We start from the raw sequence: 25534 nt of genomic DNA, 5'->3' as shown, positions 1-25534 counted from the left end.
CCAAAATTAATCTTCAGATTGGACAGTAGACCATAGGTTTCAAATTCCCTGATAAGCTTTGTCAGGGAGACTGATGGATTAGTGAGGGAGAAGAGCAGGTCGACCGTGTACGCTGAGATTTTATGTTGGCGTGTTGCCCACTTTGACTCCAGTAATGTCCGGTTTTAGACGGATAGTGCTAGGGAAGGGTTCTAATGAGAGGGCAAACAATAGCGGGGAGAGTGGGCATCCCATTCGTGATGGGGAAAGGGGTTGTCAGAACCCCGTTAACTTTTACTTGTGCGGTCGGATGTGAATAGATCTTTGTTATCGATTGGAGCATATGTTCCCCCAAGCCTACATGGCATAAAGCTGCAAACATAAAGCGCCAATTTACGTCATCAAATACTTTTTCAGCATCCGTTCTGATGATCACACATGGAGATCCTGTTGTTTTTGCTGTGTGGATAAGATTCAACACCGTGTTATCGTGAGCTTCTCTAGATGTGATAAAACCCACTGGATCTAAATGAATCAGCGGTTCTAGATGTTGTGTAATACGTAGGGCGATGATCTTCGTAAATAGTTTAAGGTCACAGTTCAAGAGTGAGATAGGTCTGTAAGTACGCCAGCATTATGGATCTTTTCCCTCCTTAGAAATCACGGTGAGGTGAGCTTTCTCTCGGGAAGAGGGTTGTCAATCCCAATTGATTAAACAGTTAAACCATATGGGGACCTATTGCCGGGAGGAATAGTTTGTATTACTGAAGCGAGAAGCCGTCTGGGTCCAGAGCATTTCCTGTCTTTGTGAGACTAAGTGCAGTCTGAAGTTGATCTAAAGTTATTGGGGCTTCCAGGTCTTCCCGTACTTTAGGGGACAGTTGGGGAAGTTGGGATGTCGCAATGTAATCTTCTTTTTGGGTCTGAGGTGGAGATTGTTCCGGCAAGTTGTAGAGAGAAAAATAAAATTTCACGAAAGCCTTGTGGCCCTGAGAGGTAACAATCTGAGGTACATAGGAAGCCAATTTTTGCTCTCTGAGTGGGCTAACAGTCTCGCGCATTTGTCTCCTGATTCATAGTTAATTCTGCAACATTGTTGTATCGCCGCTTTGGCCTTGTTTTGTAGTAGGTCTGATGTTTGTTTAAGAAGGGAACAGAAGGTCCCGATCAAGTGCTGAGTCTGGGTCTGTTTATGTTGAGATTCTAGTTTGTGGATATCATCAAGGAGATACAAAAGTTTCTCTTCACGTTGCTGTTTGAGCCATGACCCATGCTTGATAAGAATTCCCCTGATAACCACCTTGCGGGCTTCCCACAGAATCCTTCTATCGCAGTCGGGCTGGTCATTGGTCTGGAACTACATAGTCAGTTCTTTTTGGACCTCATCTATAACCGAGCCTGCAATAGGCTTTAATTTAGTTTCCAAAATCTAGTCGTGGACTAGGAGAAATCAGTAAGTCTAAATACCACAGCCCAAACTGGAATAAGTTTGTCTCATCCAGAGCTTCATCATGTAACATGCAAGCATCTGGTCTGATTACTTGTCCATGCCTTTTTGGAGGGCCCCGTGGCGGAAACAGCATCTTTAGTTAAGTATTCTTGTTTTATTTTATATCTTTCAATACATGTAATACTTTTAAGTATTTGTGTGATCTCTCTTTGCATATATCGAACACAGCCCCAAAAAGGTGACAAAACAGTCTGAAGTTACAAAAGGGGTACATGAAGGTCAAATGGCAGACAAGCTAAGCTGACTTGGGTGAGTTAAAGTGCATACGGGGTATGAAGCAGTCAGTCAAGAGGTTAACTCTGCATTGGAGTAAGAAAGGAAGAGAGCAGTTGGTACGGGTAACCAAGGGACTGGTCTAAAGTGAATAGCAGTCTGTCATGAAGCATGGTACCTGGGCAAGTTGAGATGTTCTCTAGTAGTTAGGGGGGGGGGGTCAGTGCTCCGGCCTCCTTCCCAGAACTCGGTTTCCCATAGCAACCAAGACTGATCCAGCACTTCAGAAATCCTCAGCCCAGTCGTATGGGAGAGAGAGTAAGGAATTAACTAAGAGCATTAATGAGGTTCGTGCAGGTGCTCATGTGGGACCCCATTCTGTCAATGGGAGTGAGGTGGCAGATATAAACTGGACAGGTGGAGTGGACAAAGGCTCAGCAGGGTTCCACATAAATGTGACACTTCACAATCAAGGTATGTAGAATATGGGACTGCAAGTTCTACTGGGACTTAACACAGACATTCACTGCATACGGTGCACGGCTCATCTCTAAGTCGGAGGCACGCCTTAAGGTTGATTTCACCCGAACGTGGGCTCCACCTCATCCAGGGGCATTGACGAGCACAGAAAAGATACCCCATATGCAGGGCGTGTGACCCCACCCACACTGCTTTGCATAGTCTACAGAACCTTGGTGGGCTTGGTATATTGCTCAGTAAACTGCATGTGGACGGTCATATAGTGTCAGGGCTGGCTTAGCCCTTCCATCTCTGGGCTGGCTGCTCAGCTGTCAGCTAATTGCCAGCTCTCATCTCTCTCCAGTTACCAGCTGTTCCTGATCATGCTCGTCTGACCTGCCTACTTTTACGCTGTCCAGTTCACTTCATCTCTGCCTTCGCCTTGGTCGCAGCACAAGAAACCATCTCCTGTGGTTTTGTTTAAAGATTGGCTTGCCGACATCCCTTCTGGCTCCTTATCCTGCTTGCTGTTGCTCTACTTGGATCCCTGACTTCTGCCCTGGCTGATTACCCGATCTGGTTATTGAACTCTGGCCTGGCTGACTACTCTATCCGGTTACTGGACTCTGGCTATGCTTTGACTACGCTTTTTCTATTTACCTTGTTATTTTTATTTAATAAACAAGTGTGATTTAATTGTACTTCTGTCTCGGTCTGATTCATGGTTTCTGACATATAGTTACATAGTAGGTGAGGTTGAAAAAAAGACACAAGCCCAACCTATGTGTGTGATTATATCTCAGTATTACATTGTATATCCCTGTATGTTGTGGTCTTTCAGGTGCTTATCTAATAGTTTTTTGAAACTATCAATGCTCCCCCGCTGAGACCACCACCTGTGGAAGGGAATTCCACATCCTTGCCGCTCTTACAGTAAAGAACCCTCTACGTAGTTTAAGGATAAACCTCCTTTCTTCTAATTTTAATAAGTGGCCACGTGTCTTGTTAAACTCCCTTCTACAAAAAAAGTTTTATTCCTATTGTGGGGTCACCAGTACGGTATTTATACATTGACATCATATGCCCTCTCAAGCGTCTCTTCTCCAGAGAGAATAAGTTCAGTGCTCGAAACTTTTCCTCATAACTAATATCCCCCAGACACTTTATTATGCCGCGTACACACGATCAAACAATCTGGTGGAAAAGTCTGGCAAACTCAAGTCCGCCAAACAATCCCCCCGTGTGTAGCCTCCAGCATACTTTTTTGACCCGAAAGTACGGTGGACTTAGAATGCCGTGTTGCACTCCAATCTTCCCGCCGGACTCGCATTTCGGAGGACAATCCCGTCGTGTGTATGCCAGTCCGCCGTACTTTTGAAATGAGCGGACTTTTCCCGCCCGGAGAAAAGTTCGCTCATTTCGAGCGGGGGAAACGTCGAAGGAGACGTCGCTGGCCCCGCCGCCTGGTATGGACTTAAAGGGGAACCCCAACGCCGAAAAAAATCGGCGTGGGGGTCCCCCCAAGTCCACAACAGACCCTTGTCCGAGCACGCTACCCGGCCGGCCAGGAAAGGGGGGGCAAGCGAGCGCCCCCCCTCCTGAGCCGTACCAGGCCGCGTGCCCTCAACATGGGGGGTGCCTTGGGGAAGGGGGGGCCGCACGGCCCCCCCACCCCAAAGCACCTTGTCCCCATGTTGATGAGGACAAGGGCCTCTTCCCGACAACCCTGGCCATTGGTTGTCGGGGTCTGCGGGCGGGGGGCTTATCGGAATCCGGGAACCCCCTTTAATAAGGGGGCCCCCGGATACCGGCCCCCTTCCCTATGTGAATGAGTATGGGGTACAATGTACCCCTACCCATTCACCTGTAAAATAAAAGTACAAAAAAAACACAACACACGAGATAAAATACTTTATTGCACAGCTCCGGGGGTCTTCTCGCCGGACTCCTCCGCTATCTTCTTGTAGCTCTTTTGCTAGCGGAGGAGTCCGGCTTTCTTCCTCGCCGCCGGCCTCTTCTTCCAACTTCGGGGGTCTTGTCCCCCTCTTCGGTTCTTCTGCCGAGCCACCGCGCCTTCTTATAGCTCTTTTACAGGCGGTGGCACGGTCTTCTGTCGCCGCCGCCTTCCGTTCTTCTTCTCCAGGAGATGTTGACCCATGTGACACCGCCCCTTGTCCCTATATAAGTGGCAGCGCAGCGCGTCCCTGGCATTGCGGCCGGAGAGATCGTCGAGTCAACATCTCCTGGAGAAGAAGAAGAAGAACAGAAGGCGGCGACAGAAGACCGGGCCACCGCCTGTAAAAGAGCTATAAGAAGGCGCGGTGGCCCGGCAGAAGAACCGAAGAGGGGGACAAGACCCCCGAAGTCGGGAGAAGAGGCCAGCGGCGAGGAAGAAACCCGGGCTCCTCCGCTAGCAAAAGAGCTACAAGAAGATAGTGGAGGAGTCCGGCGAGAAGACCCCTGAAGACGGAAGACCCCCGGAGCTGTGCAATAAAGTATTTTATCTCGTGTGTTGTGTTTTTTTTGTACTTTTATTTTACAGGTGAATGGGTAGGGGTACATTGTACCCCATACTCATTCACATAGGGTGGGGGGGGCCGGTATCCAGGGGCCCCCTTATTAAAGGGGGCTCCCGGATTCCGATAAGCCCGCAGACCCCGACAACCAACGGCCAGGGTTGTCGGGAAGAGGCCCTTGTCCTCATCAACATGGGGACAAGGTGCTTTGGGGTGGGGGGGCCGCGCGGCCCCCCCTTCCCCAAGGCTCCCCCCATGTTGAGGGCACGCGGCCTGGTACGGCTCAGGAGGGGGGGCGCTCGCTCGTCCCCCCCCCTTTCCTGGCCGGCCGGGTAGTGTGCTCGGACAAGGGTCTGTTGTGGACTTGGGGGGGGGGGGACCCCCACGCCGATTTTTTTCGGCGTTGGGGTTCCCGTTTAAGTCTATACCAGGCGGCGGGGCCAGCGACGTCTCCTTCGCGGGCCCCGCCTACCTGGAGACGCGCTCGAAATGAGCGGACTTTCCTCCGCGTGTGTGGGCGAGTCCGTTCATTTCTAAAGTAGGGTGGATAGTACGGCGGACTTAGTACGCCGTATTAGTCCGCTGAAAAAGTACCGTGTGTGGGCAAGTAGCCCGTTCGGAAAGTCAGACGGACAGTCTGGCGGGAAGTCCGCCAGACTAAGTATGTCGGACATACCGCTACGTGTGTACGCGGCTTTAGCTTTGTTGCCCTTCTTCATACTCGCTCTATTTCCAGTACATCCTTCCTGAGAACTGGTGTCCAGAATTGGACAGCATACTCCAGGTGCGGCTGGACCAGAGTCTTGTAGAGCGGGAGAATTATCGTTTTATCTCTGAAGTTGATCCCCTTCTTAATGCATGACAATATTCTGTTTGCTTTGTTAGCAGCAGCTTGGCATTGCATGCCATTGCTGAGCCTATCATCTACTAGGACCCCCAGGTCCTTTTCCATCTTAGATTCCCCCAGAGGTTCTCCCCCCAGTGTATAGATTGCATTCATATTTTTTCCACCCAAATGCATATCCTCTCCCTTTTACAATATCTTACAGATGCACCGATATCCTTTTTTATTGGCGAGTATGGATATTTTAGGTCAAGTTCATGCTGATACCAGGTAAGAATACTTTGTGGTACGATTTGTGTCCATACAAAATGAATGGGAGCAAATCACGCTGCAAAGTATTGCAATGCGATTTGAACAGGAATGCGATGCCATTCCTGTCTGAAACGCATGCAGCCCCCCTCCACTCCTATGTGAACCCAGTGATTTTGAGGCTGAGTGAGTTCACATAAGAGCAGTACGGGAAACTTCCCTGCATGACGGGTTCCACCAGCTCTAGCTCTCGATCTGACTGTGGACATATGCGGCTGTGGCTTGGGCTCCTCCTGCCTCTCCCATGGCTTTTTTCCCCTTCATTTTCAGCAGCTCTCCCCCCCCCCCCAGCCTCCAGCAGTTTGAGACATCCGCTGGACCCCTTCCCCACCTCTCCTGCTGTATCAGATTGCTGCGATCCCCCATTGACAAATGCTGAAAAGATGCTTCAATGGTCCAGAGATTTGAAATCAGCAGGAGACGGTTGGAATGTAGGGTGGGGGGGAGGAGTAGTGTGGGGACTTTGGGTGTGTGATGCTGTTTTATTTTTTATTTTGCATTACATATGCTTAATACATTTGAAGAGGTAGCTCATTTGAGTGTGGACAAGGCTTCTTTATTTTTTCTTGTTTTAGATACCAGTCATTTTTTGATTGCACCCTCCCTATTTAGTAGTAAGGGAGCACCTCTTCCACACAGGCCAATTCTGCAAGGTTCCCAGGACCACCAATTTTTGGAAGATAGGAAACACAGCTGTTATGAATTTGCCGTCATCTCTGACGAAATGTGTAGGGTGGAGCCTACGACGGGGATGTCATTACACACACGGACCTCACTGGATGTTTGGAACTGTTCATTTACAAGCCTGTAGGAATGCCATTTGGAGCCACGAATGTTCGTAAAGCCAGTTTTGATTTATCAACACGTGAGCGTGCAATTTTAATTTTCGAATACACTTTCACTATACAGTTTTACGCTATGAGAGTATCCTTCATGTCTTGTCTTTGAGTAACGCCGGTGACACATTCCATATTAGCTCTGAAGAGGTCAACAAGTTCTGATAAGGAGCACTTATGGTTGGAGTGCACTGAGAACCACCTGCAGTAAAGTGAAGGTCTTTCACCGTAAAGCGTGAAGATTTCATCTGATTCACTATTTTATATTTGTGGACCTTCCCTACTATTGTGGACTGGATTAACCTTCTTATGCATGGCACTGTTGAATTATCTAAATTTAACTTTTGTATACTTTTTGTTACAATTTTTTTTTTTTAACTTTATTGTCACATATTGTGCAATTTGTTGATTTGAAGCGCTGCATCTTTATTATTTATAAATATTCTGCATGGCAGTTCACCCAGTGACAGTGCATCTACATGCCTTCCGTGTGAATAGGGATAAAAAAAACAAATGTTATTAGGCTATCTTCATTGATCGAAAATGGAAAATGTTGTGTTTGGCAGCTACGCAGATGGCACTAATTCCTATGATGCCTAGCGCTATCTAGTGACCAAATTCGGTATTTTCAGTTTTAGGACAAAGGTTAGTTTACCATTACTATGGGTTTGATTAACTTATCTCCTTCAATGTCTACTGTACGGATAAGTGCATGAGTATGATCCCAGTTATTAGTAAGCGACCATGCCTGACAGAGGAAACTAAAGGGCCATCATTTTTACTGAAATACCTCAATCAGAAAAACAGAATAGTGGATTAACGCATTATGACCACTGACAACTATAGGAAATCACCGTGTTAAAGAGGAGTTCCCCTAAAAAAAAAAAAAAAATGGAAACAGCCGGGAGGAAGTTTTATAAGTTACATTTGCGCAAGAAATCGGCAAGCCGGGGATAATAAAACTACAAGTAGTGAATAGTATAATTATATGAATAAGGCATTACAATGACACAGAAAAAAACAAACTATAAGTCAGCGGAATCCCGCTTTAAAGTCAGCAGCTCCAAATACTGCAGCTGCTGACTTTTAATAATCGGACACTTACCTGTCCCAGGGTCCAGCGATGCAGGGGAATGAAGCCCCGCTCGTTACCCCCCTCCGCTCGTGGCGCCGGCATTCTTACTGTGGGCACCCAGCTGTGGCTTCACAGCCAGGCACCCACTGCACATGCGCGAGCGGCGCCAAGGTTGGCCGCGCAGTCATCTGGGACCTGTCACGTGTCCCAGATGACTGACGGGAGGGAGGGGGCAGAGCTGAGCCCTTCCTGCACCGAGGGGAAGTGATGTCTCATAGTTTCATAGTTAGTAAGGTTGAATAAAGACACCAGTCCATCCAGTTCAACCTGAGTGAGTGTCTACAATTGTCCCTATCCCTGTACATTGCACACTCACATTGGTCCCTACCCTCAAGGAGCCCACAATCCAAGGTCCCCATTCATATACTAGGGCCAATTTTGGACAGAAGCCAATTAACCTACCTGTCACCAGCCCAGGCATTGAAGGAGGCAGACTACGAGGGACCTTGCAACATCAAACCAAAAGATAGTTGGCGCACAAATGAATGGTCCCTTTAAAAAACGCTTATCTATCTTGTGGGATATTCATTATTTAAATGAGTGTCCTATAGTTGGTCTCCATGTGCAGCTGTTAACCCATTATGGACTTGGCTAAAAAATGGATGCAGCAAATAAACAATCAAAAACAGCACATCAAAGAAACTGGTAGTATGATGTGAAAAATGTTTTGTTTTATTTTAATGTTTTTTTCACATCATACTACGAGTTTCTTTGATGCGCTGTTTTTGATTGTTTATTGACTACGAGGGACCACCTAGCAACAGGCATTTAGAGGCGAGTTAAAAAAATGTTTTTATTTTTTTTAATTATTTTTTTTTTTTCTGTGGAACACCATTTTAAATAGGTGATTCTGACATCACCTGTCTGTCACAGGATGGTGTCCGTCCTTTCTCTCCGCTGTTACCATATGATCAGTGTCAGGATATTTGGGTGAGCACCATAATGAAAATATTGCTGTACCTTTTGTAAAATTATTGTGTATATTTTCTGGATACTAATGTCATATTTTTCTGTAACTTGGACTATGCAGATGCATGGGGAACAGCCCTGAAGAAGCGGTAATCTAGACTGCGAAAAGCGTCGGCTACCCAATACACACAAGCATCTGTTCAAGCTTTTTGAAAATGAGTACTATTCTTAGTCGTTGGTTTTATGACTAATGCCCCGTACACACTGTCGGACTTTCCGACGTCAAAATCCGTCTGATTTTTTCCGACGGATTTTGGCCCAAACTTGTCTTGCATACACACGGTCGCACAAAGTTGATGGAAAATCCGATCATTCTGGACGCGGTGACGTACAACACGTACGAAGGGACTATAAACAGGCCAGTAGCCAATAGCTTTGTCTCGTAATTTATTCTGAACATGCGTGGCACTTTGTTCGTCGGAATTGTCTACACGCGATCGGAATTTAAACGATCGGATTTTGTTGTCGGGAAAATTTTAGATCCAGCTCTGGAACTTTGTGTGTGTCGGGAATTCCGACGGAAAAAGTCAGATGGAGCCCACACACGAACGGATTTTCCGACAACGTGATCCGATCGCACATTTTTCATCGGAAAGTCCGACCGCGTGTACAGGGCATAACACTGTTTTAAAAAAATTTATATTTTGTAATAAATTATATATATTTTTTGAATTATTCTTTGTGGTTGTGCGTGCCTTATGACAGAAATATGCATCCTTACAAATCACAATTATTCTCGAGGGACAGATTTTGATCTGTTTTCTCTTAAATTTCTCTGTTTTAAATAAAACATTGTCAGTATTTATTATGGCTGGATGAAACCTTGTCCAATTTATACAATTAATTTTTTAAAAATAGACCTCAACTATTAACAAAAGCTTACGTCACAAAATGTACTCAGCCAATGAAAGGTGGTGACATTTTTATCTTTCTACTGCTATCCATGTCCAACACGGTACAACACTTCATCCATGTCTTTGGTGATCTCTGATCTCCTTATCAACTGTTTCTTACATGATGAAGATCAGCCATGGAGTATATCTGAGGTGTATATCAGGGTGTGCTTCTTCCCCACATGAGAGCTGTGATGTCCAGCAACATTCATATAGAAGACATTTCCCGCACTCAAGGCACTAATACACCTCGAGGGTTGTGTGGGATCCCCGATGTACAAGAAGACAGGACTTCAGTGAGGAACAATTCCCTCACTCTGGACAGGAATACGGCTTCTTCCTCGTATGAGATCTCCGATGTTTGTAAAGACAGGAATTCTGCGAAAAACATTTCCCGCACTCAGAACAGGAATACGGCTTTTCCCCCGTGTGAGACCTCTGGTGTACGGAAAGATTATACATCTTTAAAAAACATTTTCCGCACTCAGGACAGGAGTATGGCTTTTCCCCCGTGTGAGACTTCAGATGCATGACAAATTCTGATTTATATACAAAACATTTCCCGCACTCAGAACAGGAATACGGCTTCTCCCCAGTGTGAGATCTCTGATGTCTGTGAAGACTGGACCTATCTGAAAAACATTTCCCGCACTCAGAACATGAAAATGGCTTCTCCCCCGTGTGCAATCTATGATGTGTGTCAAGAGTGGACTTACATGAAAAACATTTCCCACACTCAGGACAGGGATACGGCCTCTCACCTGTGTGCAATCTCTGATGTCTGTAAAGATGGGACTTCTGTGAAAAACATTTTCCACACTCAGGACATGAATACGGCTTCTCCCCTGAGTGCAATTTCTGATGCGAGTGAAGATGAGACTTTGCTGAAAAGCATTTCCCACACTCAGGACAGCAATATGGCTTCTCACCTGTGTGCAATCTCTGATGTCTGTAAAGATGTGGCTTAAGTAAAAAACATTTCCCGCACTCAGGACATGAATACGGCTTCTCCGTCGTGTGAGACCTCTGATGTGTGATAAGTTCTGATTTCTCTACAAAGTAATTCCTGGAGTCAGGACAGGACTTCTCCCCTGTGTGATATCTGTTATGTCTGAAAAGAGAGGACTTCTTCAAAAAACATTTCCCGCACTCACTACAGGAATATGGTTTCTCATCGGTGTGAGATCTTTTATGCTCTTCAAGATTGAATCTAAAATGGAAACTCATCCCACACTCCGTACAGGAAAACCTCTTCTCTGTTGGAAGGACGGCACCGTCCCGCACAGTCTGAGGTTCCTCAGGATAAGAGGAATACGATGGTCCATCTACACTGTGTGGTGCCGGATGGACATTTGAGGTAGTCGGGTTTTCTCCTGGACTATACTGTGTGATGTCCTCATCTTCTACTTTACAGTCTGGAGACAAAGTGAGACAATCCTCTGAGGTTTTCCTCATCTCCCGTCCATCTACTAAAATAGAAATACAAAGATTATTACTAGACAGGAGCTGATTGGTTCCCCTAAACCAGGACTCCACCCACATCAGGCAGCTTTGTCTCTGAGGATCTTACAATTCCCCCCTCAAGGTAACTAGTAAATGGGTCCTCTGATCTCCTACCAGATCATTTCTTTATTCATGGACCTTAGTCAGAGAGTGAGGAAACAACAAAAACTGTCTTTTATAAGAGTGACAGTGATGAGGGGATTATAGGACGAGTGTCCCCTCCCCCTCTATCACTCATTGCCATCTTCCCAACACAAGAAGTCCTGCACTTCCTTATTTAGTCCATGATTTAGTCATGAATAACAGCGGGGCTGAGCCCCACCAGAGGTCAGAGAGTGAGGATGGGGGGAGAACAACCAAGATGAAGACCCATCATTGGGTTATTGACTCCTCCCTCATTATCACTTTCTGTTTAAGGTTCCAAAAGTCTGAGGATGTTATCACATTATTATCACCATGTAACAGTCTGTGCTCCAATCAAATCATCAGATATAAAATGTCCAGCTGGTAGGAAATGGGTGTAACAAAAGAGAATACATATTATGTGTATATACTGTAAATATATAGCAGTAATCAGGACTATGTAATGTACAACATATTGTATATTATATGTAACAGTTAGGACTATATAGTGTCAGGACTTTGTAATGCACAGGATAAGAGTATATAGTGCAGGGGTCAGGAGTACTCAACGTAAAACTGAGGGGTAACGGTATTCAGTAATCAGTGGAAGCTTAAATGTTTACATGAGACAATTTGCAGAGATCCCACACCGCTGCCTCCCATCTCCTGAGACTGCACTCAGTGACTTGGGTCTGAGACTATACAGACATATCCCTCCACCCGGCACAGCCAGCAAACATCAGAGCAAGTAACCCTGGGAGAATTGTTACATAGTTAGTCAGGTTGAAAAAAGGACACAAGTCCATCCAGTTCAACCACAAAAAAAAAAAATATCATACAATCCCATATACCCAATTCTAAACCCACAGTTGATCCAGAGGAAGGCAAAAAACCCCAGCAGCGCATGATCCAATTTGCTACAGCAGGGGGAAAAAAATTCCTTCCTGATCCCCCGAGAGGCAATCGGATTTTCCCCGGATCAACTTTATCTATAAATGTTAGTACCCAGTTATATTATGTACACTTAGGAAATAATCCAGGCCTTTCTTAAAGCAATCTACTGAGCTGGCCAGAACCACCTCTGCAGGGAGTCTATTCCACATTTTCACAGCTCTTACTGTGAAGAAACCTTTCCGTATTTGGAGATGAAATCTCTTTTCCTCTAGACGTAAAGAGTGCCCCCTTGTCCTCTTTGTTGACTGTAAAGTGAAGAACTCAACACCAAGTTCACTATATGGACCCCTTATATATTTGTACATGTTGATCATATCCCCCCTTAATCTCCTCTTATCAAGAGGGAATACATTCAGTTCCTCTAATCTTTCCTCATCGCTGAGTTCCTCCATGCCTCTTATCAGTTTGGTTGCCCTTCTCTGCACTTTCTCCAGTTCCCCGATATCCTTTTTGAGGACTGGTGCCCAAAACTGAACGGCATATTCCGGGTGAGGTCTTACTAATGATTTGTACAGGGGGGCAAAATGATATCTCTCTCACTGGAGTCCATACCTCTCTTAATACAAGAAAGGACTTTGCTCGCTTTGGAAACTGCAGCTTGGTATTGCATGTTATTATTGAGCTTATGATCTACCAAAACCCCTCAGATCCTTCTCCACTATGGATCCCCCCCCAAATGTTCTGTCAGAGATCTTGCTAGACCCTGGCATGGGGCAGAAGACCCAAAGCACATACCCTAGGTGCCTAGGTCTAGTAACGTCTGTGGTGAAAATGAACATTTTGCTGCCAGCTGAACCCCAGAACCTCCATAAATCCAGTCTAGATACATAAATTGTGTCTGCAGCACAGAGAAGGAAGATTATCCGAGAGAAATACAGGAATACAGGACGGGGAACACAGCTCAGGAAAGTGACCAGGGGATTACAGGCTGATATCACTCAGTCCTTGCCCTACTCTGGACCAATCAGTGAGCAGTATGGGTGGAGGAATGTATTTAGTGTTAATGACCCACCTGTGCTGATCTCTGTAGGAGTGTCCTCCTCTATAAATGTCCCCGTTATTCCATCCTCCTCCATAGACTGCTGATCATCCCTCACATACCTCTCTTCTTCTTCTTCTTTAACTTCAATTTCTATATCGATTGGGTCTTCCCACTAAAAAAAAAAGAGAGAAAATATAATCTGTATATTTAAATATAAATATATAAAAATATAAATATATAAATATAAGCACTAATATTGAGACATAACACATTGCCTCCACAAGTCCATGTTCTAGATCAGCCTTTCTCAACCTTTTCAACACAAAGGAACCCTTAAAATAGTTCTGCGGTCTCGAGGAACCCCTGATAAAAATGAGAAATCTACAACTCATGATACATTAGTGTGATGATCAGTGGGAAGAATGGTCCATACACTTGTGGTCATTGGGAAGAATTACCTCCTTACAGATAGCTAAAAAGATCAATGGTGTGAGTGGAAATTGCCCAATGCTGAAGGAACCCCTAGCAACCTCTGGAGGAACCCTAAAGTTCCACGGAACCCTGGTTGAGAATCACTGTTCTAGATGTTCCATCCCACCAACCTTGTAATTGTGACAGATGGTGTGACCTTCCTGTGTGGAAAACCGGGAATACGGAGGATGGAGACATCTCTCTGGTGGGTTCCTGGTATTAGGTGGCTCCATCATATCCTTGTGTCCTTCTGAAAGCTCCTCCATCACTCCATACTCCTCATCCTCCTCTTTATACTCTTCTTTAAAAACAATATTACCCTTCCCGAGGTTTCCATTCTGCAATATAAAAAAAAAAAAAAAAACAACAACAAACATTCATTGTAATGTAGCACCCTCCTAGATAGGTTGAATGTGAGAGGACAATGTCACTTTTGGCTGGGTGGTAGCCAACCCAGTTATTATTTTTATAGTTGTGTTCTTGGTTTCTCCCTAAGCTCAGTGGGGTTGTGATCTCTCTCACTGTTGATAGTAGGTGTCACTGCAGCACTTGCTAGAGTAGGAGGTTTCTCTGCCAGGTCGGGTTATGAATATTCAGATATCTTCCAGCCATCCCAGAACGAGGTGGCCACTGGAGCACGATGGGAGAGGGTTTAAGTATTTGGCAGGGCCATGTCGCTCGCTCTCTTGCCTCAGGCTGAGATCGGAGTGTCTCATGCCCTATACCCATCCCCAGCTACAAGTTTTATCAGCATTAACCTCACACATGATTGTGTTCAAGTAGTTATACCGAGGCCATGGCTGCAGCTGTCAGTCCTATCCCCCAGTACTAAAATTTTCAACTGGAGATTTTCTACTTAGCTGTTTAGCCACTGGGATCACTTTTTCCGACAGCGGTAGGGGTTGTCCCCCTCACCTCCTGCAGGTGCCTCTCTAAACTCTCCCGTGAGAACAGGAAGGCGGACATTGAAGCTACAGTTATACAGTAAACGTTCCATTCCAGCGTATACGAACTATGGTCTCTAACAGTTGGGACTGTGTAGGAGGATTAGAGGATAACCAACAGGTAGGTATTCATTTTAGCAGCTAGTAAAAAATAAGTCACCAATTTACTGGGATGTTTGGAGACACCCGGGTTAGGGAGACCCAATAGATAATGAACCGGGTCTAGAGGAAAATCCAACTCAAAAGGCTCCTGAAGGAGAGATTGCACCAAGATACAAAAAGGTCGGATCACGGGGCAACCCCAGAAAATGTGACAGTGCGTACCCACATCTTTAACCACTTCCGGACCGCCCACCGTTGTTATACATCAATACTTTGAATAGGATTATCGCTGTTATGGCAGCAGCTAGCTGCCATAACCTTGGTATCCTCTTCTTCAGCTAGCGGTCCGCTTCAAGATAAAAGTGGTCTCTGCGGCGGATTCGCCGTGAGATCACTTTTATCGGGCCCCCCCCCTCCTGCCGCTTATCGGAGCCGTCTGGCAGCGGCGGAGGTGATCAGATCCTTCTTCTGGCCTGACATGCAGACAAGTGAGGGGAAGATGGCCCCCCCCACCCGTCTCCATATCATTGCAGGGCGGAAGTGAGTCAAAATGTCTCTTCTGCCCATAGCTCTTAAAGGGCCATTTTTTTTTTCGTAATTTTTTTTTTTATATCATTTTAGTGTAAATATGAGATTTGAGGTCTTTTTTTTTTACCCCAGATGTCATATTTAAGAGGTCCTGTCATGGTTTTTTTTTCCTATTACCAGGGATTTTTACATTCCTTGTAATAGGAATAAAAGTGACATCATTTTTTATTTTTAAATAACAGTGTCAAAATAAAAAATAAAAGGTAAAATAAATAAGAAAAAAAAAAAACTTTTTTTTTTTTTTTTTTAAACGCACCCCACCCCGCCGAGCTCACGCGCAGAAACACATATGTGAGTAGCGCCGCATATGAAAAACGGTGTTCAAACTACACATGTGAGGTTTGTGTTAAATGACAAAAAACTATTTATTTTTTTATATCATTTTAGTGTAAATATGAGATTTGAGGTGTTTTTTGACCCCCCCAGATCTCATATTTAAGAGGTTCTGTCATGGTTTTTTTTATATTACAAGGGATTTTTACATTCCTTGTAATAGGAATAAAAGTGACACAATTTTTTATTGTTTTTTTAAATAACAGTGTCAAAATAAAAAAGTGTAAATTTAGTGTAAATATGAGATTTGAGGTCTTTTTTGACCCCAGATCTCATATTTAAGAGGCCCTGTCATGTTTTTTTTTCTGTTACAGGGGATTTTTACATTCCTTGTAATAGGAATAAAAGTGACACAATTTCTTATTATTTTTTTAAGTAACAGTGTCAAAATAAAAAATAAAAGGTAAAATAAATGAGAAAAAAAAAATGTATTTTTTTTTTATTTTTTAGACGCACCCCACCCCGCCGACCTCGCATGCAGAAACGAACGCATACGTGAGTAGCGCCCGCATATGAAAACGGTGTCCAAACCCCACATGTGAGGTATCGCCGCAATCGGTAGAGCGAGAGAAATAATTCTAGCCCTACACCTCCTCTGTAACTCAAAACATGCAACCTGTAGAATTTTTTTAAACGTCGGCCATGGGGATTTTTATAAGGGTAAAAGTTTGTCGCCATTCCATGAGCGGGTGCAACTTTTAAGCGTGACATGTTGGGTATCAATTTACTCGGTGTAACATTATCATTCACATTATAAAAAAAGAAAATTGGGCTAACTTTAGTGTTTTCTTATTTTTTTAATTAAAAAAAGTGTATTTTTTCCCCCAAAAAAGTGCGCTTGTAAGACCGCTGTGCAAATACGGTGTGACAGAAAGTATTGCAACGACCGCCATTTTATTGTCTAGGGGAGTGATGGCCTTGGCACCCCAGATGTTTTGGAACTACATTTCCCATGATGCTCAACTACACTGCAGAGTACATGAGCATCATGGGAAATGTAGTTCCAAAACACCTGGGGTGGCAAGGTTCACCATCACTGCTCTAGGGTGTTAGAAAAAATATATATATATTTGGGGGTTCTAAGTAACTTTCTAGCAAAAAAACATTGTTTTTAACTTGTAAACAACAAATCTCAGAAAGGGGTTTGGTCCTTAAGTGGTTAAAGAGGAGGGCCAGTTTAAAAAAAAAAAAAAAAAAAAAAAAAAAAAGTCAGCAGCTGCTGACTTAATAAAATCACTTACCTGTCCAGGGCGCCCGCGATGTCGGCCGCCCGAGGCCGAGCCATCCCTCGGCTCTCGGGTCCCGGCGCCGCCATTCCCTGTAAGGGAAACAGGCAGCGGAGCCTTACGGCTTCACTGCCCGTTTCCTACTGCGCATGCGCGAGTCCCGCAGCGCTTTCTGAATGGGACGCGCTGTGTTCTGGAACACACAGTTCCCAGAACACAGGGCGACCGATTACCTAGAAGACGCCGCGACGAAGACAGAAGACAGAAGATCTCCGCGGAGGAGGAAGAGGAAGATTAGGATAAAGTGCCTAGCAACAGGCATTTCTGGTAAGTAAAAAAAAAAAAAATTTTTCATTTTATTATTTTTTGATTTTTTTTTGTCATTTTTAAAATTTTTTGGTTTTCAGGGTGGCCCTCCACTTTAAGACATCTCCAACGGGTCTGGGGAACGGAGGGGGGTCATACTTATGAAGAACCTCTTGGTTGTTCTGTAGCAGAACAAGAGGATTTTACGAGCTGTCTCTCTGCTTCACGCACCTTGAAGCTTTGGATATTGAGTCCCGAATTATTTGCCATTGTGGGAGAGAAAGAGGTGTCTGAATAATTTTGGCCCACTTCTGCATATAGGTATAGGAGACATCTGTAAATTCATGGAGAATTTTATATATGGATGAAATAAAGCCAGGTTGACATGGGCCCTGAGCACATAATAATTTGAATGCAGTAGGTTTTTCCAAAGACACGGACAATAATTTGGAGCAAAAGAAAAATGCTTAAATTTGAAGATAGGCGAAGAAAAGGATTTTTGGAATCTGAAATTTATTGTGATGTTCCTGAAACGAGAATAATTTACAGGTCACGTGGTGCACCAGGTCACGAAGCTGAAAAATACCTGCTCGTGACCAAGGGTACACGCGACTGTAAGAAAAAGGGTTTCCGAAAATATCTGGATTAAAACGTATATTCAGGAGAGGTGGGCATGGAGAAGACAGAGAGAACCTTCTAGAACACTACTTCCAAATGGAGAGAGTGAGGGGCATCGGGCCCAGGTATAGACTCCTGTGTCGGATAATAGACGTATGTAAATTAGACCAAAGCATGGAACAAAAGGTGCACAGGACGGGTTATGCCGCGTACACACGACCAGACTTTTCGAGGGACTAGGCCCGGCGGTCTTTCAGACGGACTTTCCGAATAAACGGACTTGTCTACACACAATCACACCAAAGTCCGACAGATTTGAATGTGATGACGTACGACCGGAACTAGAATAAAGAAGTTCACAGCCAGTAGCCAATAGCTGCCCTAGCGTCGGTTTTTGTCCATCGGACTAGCATACACACAAACTGATTTCTCGGTCCGGCGGAGTTCTGGTGAGAAAATTTAAAACATGTTCTATTTCTAAAGTCCACCAGATTTTTGCCAAGCAAAGGTCCAAAGGAGCCCACACACGATCGAATTGTCCGACGGACTCGTTCCGTCGGACCTTTGCTGTCAAAAAGTCAGGTCGTGTGTACGTGGCATTATACTCATTTCTATCTCTGACCATCTGCTAGAAGAAAAATGGACTGTCCAGGAGGTGGCTGCTCTGAGATGTGTAGCAAAGTAGTATTTGATAATGTCTGGGGCTCCCGGCCCTCCATGGGAACGGAGAGCATATACTACACTGCTAGCAATTAGGTGAGCTTTGCTACGGAAAATAAATTAAAAAAAAGGACCTTTGAATGTGTTTGCTTGCCGTCCGCCCACCGTCATATGACGTCGTCCCAGAATGGCCGCTCTCGTGATCACGGCGTGGTGCTAGGACATGGCGCGACCCCGATCTCTGTAAAGAGCCTGGTCTGCTGCTCTTTAACCATGTGATCGGTTGTGTCCAATCCCAGCCGGTCACATGTAAACACGGAGATGCCGGTAATCGGCTCTCCTCGCCTCACACTAACCTCATCTTTTTATATTGTTCCAAAAAATTGGGTTATATATTGTGTTTTTCTCACATTAAAAATTCTTTACATAGTTAGTCAGGTTGAAAAAGTCCATCTAGTTCAACCATTTAAAGTGTATTTGTTCCAAAACAATTGTGTTTGAAAAACTGCTGCACAAATACCGTGTGGCATAAAAAAATTGCAACAACCACCATTTTATTTTCTAGGGCCTCTCCTAAAATTATATATATATATATATATATATATATATATATATATATATATATATATATATATATATATATATATATGTTTTGGGTTTCTAAGTAATTCTCTATTAAAAAAATACAGATTTTAATTTGTAAACAGAATTGTATTTGCGTTAGAAAAGGCCTGGTCTTCATGTGGTAAATCAACAGACACCCCCTAGACTGGTTATTGTGTCAGTGTGCATGCAGTCCCTATTTTGTGTGTGCTGGAAGCCTCTGCATAATCAGGACTACCAATAGTTGTTTATTATCTACCCAATTATGTTTTGTGTAGTTGTGATCTTCCTGTGTGGAATCCGGGGAATACAGAGGACGGGGACATCTCTCTGGTGGGTTTTTGGTATTAGGTGGCTCCATCATATCCTTGTGTCCATCTGAAAACTCCATCACTCCATACTCCTCATCCTCCTCTTTATACTCTAATATTATCATCACTGAGGATTCAACTCTAAAAGATCTAATAAAACATTCTTAGTAATGTAGCACCTTCCTAGATAGCTTCTAAATACTCCCACTCCTCCATGGAGAAATAGACAGTGACATCCTGACACCTTATCCACTTGCCGACCGCCGCACGACGATATACGTCGGCAGAATGGCACGGGCAGGCATATGGGCGTATATATAAGTCCCTGCCTGCCCGCGGGTGGGGGGCCCGATCGGGCCCCCCCCCCGGTGCCTGCGGCGGTCGGCATTCCTTCGAGAGCGATCCGGGATGAGGGGGCGGCCATTCATTCATGGCCACCCCCTCGCGATCGCTCTCGACGAATGGAAATCCCCCGTGACATCACTTCCTCTCCTGTAATGTAAACACAGGAGAGGAAGTGATGTATTCTCTCCTCCGTGTCGGTATTTTCCGTTCCGACACGGAGGAGAGCGGATCGGTGAGTTGCACCAACACTCTACACACACAGTAGAACATGCCAGGCACACTCACACCCCCCCTTTACCCCCCGATCACCCCCCCAATTACCCCTGCCCCCCAGTCACAGTGACACCAATGTCATTTTTTTTTTTTTTTTTTTTTTTTTTGCATTGGTGTCATTTGTGACTGTAATAACTGTTAGGGCAGTTAGAGTTAGCCCCCTTTAGTTCTAATGTACCCCCCTAACCCCCCCAATAAAGGTTTAACCCCGTGATCACCCCCCGTCGCCAGTGTCACTAAGGCTGGGTTCACATTGCAGCGGTTTATGAGAACGAATGTGATTCGCACCGCACTGCAGTGCAAATCACATCCGATCTCTGTGCGATTCGAGTTCAGCCATTCGCCGCACCCGCCGCAAATTCGCACGGGACCCTTTTTTTGGCCCGCAGCAGAATCGGATCGCATGGGTGTTCACACCATGCGATCCGAGTTTGCAGATCGCACTGCGATATGCGAACTGATCTGGGGGTGTCAGTAACATTTCACTGACACTCCCAGCAGTTCGCATAGGGCAGTGTGAACTGCCGCCGGGAGGCATGCGATGCGGGAACCCGCCGCGGATTCGTGGCGTTCCCGCATCGCTCCAGTGTGAACCCAGCCTAATAAGCGATCGTTTTTCTGATCGCTGTATTAGTGTCACAGGTGACGCTAGTTAGGCAGGTAGGTATTTAGGTTCGCCGCAGCTTTTTATAGCGCCAGGGACCCCCATATACTACCGCATAAAGCCCCCTGATTGCCCCCTAGTTAACCCTTTCACCAGTGATCACCATATAACTGTTACAGGTGACGCTGGTTGGTTAGTTATTTTTTTATAGTTTCAGGGCACCCGCCATTTATTACCTAGTCTCACTAGTGTACCCCTAAATTTAGGGGTGTCTACTTTCCAAAATGGGGTCATTTGGGGGGGGGGGTTTGTGCCATCTTGGCATTTTATGGCCTTCAAAACTGTAACGCCCTTAGAAAGCCTGAAGGCGGTGCTTGGTTTTCGGGGCCCCGTACGCGGCTAGGCTCCCAAAAAGTCCCACATATGTGGTATCCCCGTACTCAGGAGAAGCAGCAGAATTTATTTTGGGGTGTCATTTCACATATGCCCATGGCATGCGTGAGCAATATATCATTTAGTGACAACTTTGTGAAAAAAAAAAAAAAAAAAAAAGTTTGTAATTTTCCCGCAACTTGTGGCAAAATATAAAATATTCCATGGACTCAACATGCCTCTCAGCAAATAGCTTGGGGTGTCTACTTTCTAAAATGGGGTCATTTGTGGGGGTTTTGTGCCATCTTGGCATTTTATGGCCTTCAAAACTGTAATAGGTAGTGAGGAGTGAAGTCAAATATTTACGCCCTTAGAAAGCCTGAAGGCGGTGCTTGGTTTTCGGGGCCCCGTACGCGGCTAGGCTCCCAAAAAGTCCCACATATGTGGTATCCCCGTACTCAGGAGAAGCAGCAGAATTTATTTTGGGGTGTCATTTCACATATGCCCATGGCATGTGTGAGCAATATATCATTTAGTGACAACTTTGTGAAAAAAAAAAAAAAAAAAAAAAGTTTGTAATTTTCCCGCAACTTGTGGCAAAATATAAAATATTCCATGAACTCAACATGCCTCTCAGCAAATAGCTTGGGGTGTCTACTTTCTAAAATGGGGTCATTTGTGGGGGTTTTGTGCCATCTTGGCATTTTATGGCCTTCAAAACTGTAATAGGTAGTGAGGAGTGAAGTCAAATATTTACGCCCTTAGAAAGCCTGAAGGCGGTGCTTGGTTTTCGGGGCCCCGTACGCGGCTAGGCTCCCAAAAAGTCCCACATATGTGGTATCCCCGTACTCAGGAGAAGCAGCAGAATTTATTTTGGGGTGTCATTTCACATACGCCCATAGCATGTGTGAGCAATATATCATTTAGTGACAACTTTGTGTAAAAAAAAAAAAAAAATTTTTTTTTTTGTCATTATTCAATCGCTTGAGGCAAAAAAATAAAATATTCAATGGGCTCAACATGCCTCTTATCAATTTCCTTAGGGGGTCTACTTTCCAAAATGGGGTCATTTGGGGGGGTTTTGTACTGCCCTGCCATTTTAGCACCTCAAGAAATGAGATAGGCAGTCGTAAACTAAAAGCTGCGTAAATTCCAGAAAACGTACCTTAGTTTGTAGATGTGACAACTTTTGCGCAAACCAATAAATATACAATTATTGACTTTTTTTTTACCAAAGACATGTGGCTGAATACATTTTGGCCTAAATGTATGACTAAAATTGAGTTTATTGGATTTTTCTAATAACAAAAAGTAGAAAATATCATTTTTTTTCAAAATTTGCGGTCTTTTTACGTTTATATCGCAAAAAATAAAAATCGCAGAGGCAATCAAATACCATCAAAAGAAAGCTCTATTTGTGGGAAGAAAAGGACGCAAATTTTGTTTGGGTACAACATTGCATGACCGCGCAATTACCAGTTAAAGCAGCGCAGTGCCAAAGTGTAAAAAGACCTCTGGTCATTTACCAGCAAAATGGTCCGGTCTGAAAGTGGTTATAGGAACCTGACACACACAATGATACAGTCACCATCCAGACACATCCCTTGTCTGTTACTGGATAATGTCCCAGAATTCCCGGCACCACTCACCTCTCCTGTCAGCAGCTCCATCATCTTCTTGGTGACTTCTAGAATCTTCTCCATGTTGTGTCTCTCAGGTTTTAGGGAGTCACATGGAGGCACTGTGATGGTCATATGATCACCTGACTTCACAAGAGGAAATCTCTGTAATGAGGAACCAAAAGGAATATCATGTTAGAATCCCAGAATCCTCCTCACCTCTCCGTCAGGTCTGTGTTTTATTAATAGAGATAAGAGTGATGTCATGTGACCTCCCAGAATCCTCCTCACCTCTCCGGTCAGCAGGTAGATGATCTCCAGGGTGAGGTTTAGTATCTTCTCAGTCATGTGACTCCGGTGCTTCTCCATCCTCATTGATGTGGTCATGTGATCTATGAGGATTTCTCTGTAGATTGATAGTGGAGAATTATCTGGAATGTATTGGTTGTACAATATTAGGGTGGGGATGTGAGGGGTTGCACAGGGAGATAGTAGGAGGAGAGCAGCTGCTGCAGGACATAACAGCGATAGGGCTGCACAAACTAGAGACAGGTACATCTACCGACCAATACAGCCACAGCACACACAGGAACCCGATGACTGGATGAATTTGTGACCAATTATCTCCAGCTGCTTCACAATTGTCTTAGGTCTAAGCCCTTGTACACACGGTCGGACATTCCCACAACCAAATCCGTCGAATTTTGTCCCAAACTGGTGTTGCGTACACACGGTCGGACAAAGTTGTCGGAAAATCCGATCGTTCAGAACGTGAGGACGTTATTAAGTTACGACGGGACTATGTTCAGGCTAGTAGTCAATAGCTTTGGTCTAGGAATTTGATCTGAGCATGCGTGGCACTTTGTCCAATCGGAATTCTCTATAAACAATCGGACAAAGTCCAATCGGATCATGTTGTCGGAAAATTTTATAGCCCAGCTCTAAAACTTTGTCGGTCGGATATTCCGACGGAAACAGTCCGATGGAGCCCACACACAGTCGGATTATCCGACAACATGGTTGGTCCGATCTGACATTTTTCATCGGAATGTCCGACCGTGTGTACAAGGGCTTACAGTTAAAAAAATATATTGAAAATCAAATCACAACATGTCTTGATAGACAACTACATACAAAAACGGTACAGTGATATGTCATGACATTGTACATAATAAATGCTGACACAGGAGCTGTATCCTTAATAAGCTTAAGCCTCCAACATACAATAGTCAACGCTTAGTCACTGTTTCATGAAGACACAATTCTAACTTCAGTACCCAAAATTGTGCTGCGGCAAAACATTTTAAAGGTTCTTACAGGTCATTAGTTTGCAGTTAACAGTGAATAACGGCCCCGGAATTATTGCTCTCACTCCGGTATGCACAACAATGCACCTTTTAATAGCCTCCTATGTGATCCCATAGTGAAAATGACAGGTCCTCTTTAAGGAGACATCAGGGGTCTCTTAAACCCCTAACATCACCTATGGACCCCAGTGAAGCTGATGAAGGACAGATCAGGATTAATCAGCTCCTTTAATGGCCACAGTGACTGGGGAATGAAAGCTCTGAACCTGGAAGTGATGAAATGTTCATCTCTTCTGGCTTCATTCACCAGACTGGAGATCGAAGAACTGATCACCCTCCACTCCATCAGCAATGCTCAACCAGCCCAACCCGAATCTGAATCTCATCCCTCTTTACAAGACGGCTAAGGTGAGAAGGTGACACATCTCCAAAATTAAGGGAATGTTCCGGCCCCGTAAGTGGGGAAATGTTCTGCCCCCGAAGGGGTTAATCTAGGTTTCCACACTATATATGTGTGTATCATCATCTGCTGGAGATAAAAGACATCACAGTGACTATGGAGGAAGAGGATGGACATGACGGGGGGTTACTGGGTGTAAATAGAAAATTACATCTTATTACCTCCTCTGCTGCCACTTCCAGCAATGTCTTCTCTCTACTTCCTCCCGACTCACCTCTCATCCGGAACATCCTGTCTGTACCTGACATCACTTCCTGTCTGTATTCCATAGAGACTTCCTGTCTCGGTAGAAGCGAGATCACCACATTGTGGAGCTCAGAAGAACTGCAACTCCAAGAAACATTTAATAGCATACCTCCCATTTTTTGCGATGGAAACAAGGGACGCCAAAAAAAAAAGGGGGGAAAACCCCAAAGTCCAAGAACCATTGGGGTTTATTTACTATGGCCAATGGGGGTGGGCACCTTTCGGTGACCTCCCTCAGGGCCACCAAGCAATTTGCTTTGTGCACTTAGCTTCTTTAAGCTATATGAGTGCTAACCTATTGGGGGGGGGGGGAGTAGCTGAACATAGTCGAGGAGGAGGGGCCCCCAGCATTCTCCACTAGCCCTTCTATATGTTTACTTAAAAGAGAATATATCACTAACACCACCATTATCTAATTACCCTATTCTACTGTACCTCATCCTCTCTAAAGATCCACTGCAGCGTTGAACTGGATGGATTGGTGTCTTTATTCAACCTTACCAACCATGTAATGTCCAGCAAAATTCATATAGAAAACATTTCCTGCACCCAAGGTAGGGGGGGGGGGTCCATTTACTATAGCACCAGGATGTACTGAGCACTGTTTTTTAAGAAAATATGGGCGTTGAGTTCCCCTTAAACTTTTTTTTTAACCACTTGCCTACTGGGCACTTAAACTCCCCTCCTGCCCCGAACAATTTTCAGCTTTCGGTGCTCTCACACTTTGACAATTACTCAGTCATGCAGCACTGTACCCAAATGAATTTTTTGCCCTTTTTTTCCCACAAATAGAGCTTTCTTTTGGTGGTATTTGGTCCCCTCTGGGTTTTTTTCATTTTTTTGCACTATAAATGAAAAAAGACCGAAAATTTAGAAAAAAAAACGCATTTTTCTTTGTTTCTGTGATAAAATTATGCAAAT

General features: G+C 44.6%; 2 protein-coding genes across 2 annotated transcripts in view; both read right to left on the bottom strand.

Annotated features, from left to right (window-relative positions):
- LOC143986866 (uncharacterized) overlaps positions 1 to 24677 on the bottom strand; it is a 273378-nt gene extending 248701 nt beyond the window's left edge. The window contains 1 exon segment of the mRNA XM_077485272.1: positions 24529 to 24677. Within this exon segment, the coding sequence (XP_077341398.1) occupies positions 24529 to 24636 (108 nt within the window). The 5' untranslated portion in view covers positions 24637 to 24677.
- LOC143989441 (uncharacterized) lies at positions 8579 to 24488 on the bottom strand. The gene is made up of 5 exons (XM_077489568.1): positions 22892 to 24488; positions 22631 to 22765; positions 13828 to 14034; positions 13256 to 13397; positions 8579 to 11132 (listed from the first exon to the last, which is right to left on the bottom strand). Exons 1-5 carry the CDS (start codon positions 23156 to 23158, stop codon positions 9976 to 9978), a joined length of 1908 nt encoding a protein of 635 aa, XP_077345694.1. The 5' UTR covers positions 23159 to 24488; the 3' UTR covers positions 8579 to 9975.
- Positions 24678 to 25534: the final 857 nt, after the last annotated feature.

This window comes from Lithobates pipiens, unplaced genomic scaffold, assembly GCF_037356315.1.
Source record: "Lithobates pipiens isolate NorthernLeopardFrog02 unplaced genomic scaffold, aLitPip1_a1.2 Scaffold_18, whole genome shotgun sequence".
Lineage (NCBI taxonomy): Eukaryota > Metazoa > Chordata > Amphibia > Anura > Ranidae > Lithobates > Lithobates pipiens.
The sequence above is the reverse complement of the archived record's forward strand: the minus strand, read 5'-3'. Positions and strand labels throughout refer to the sequence as shown.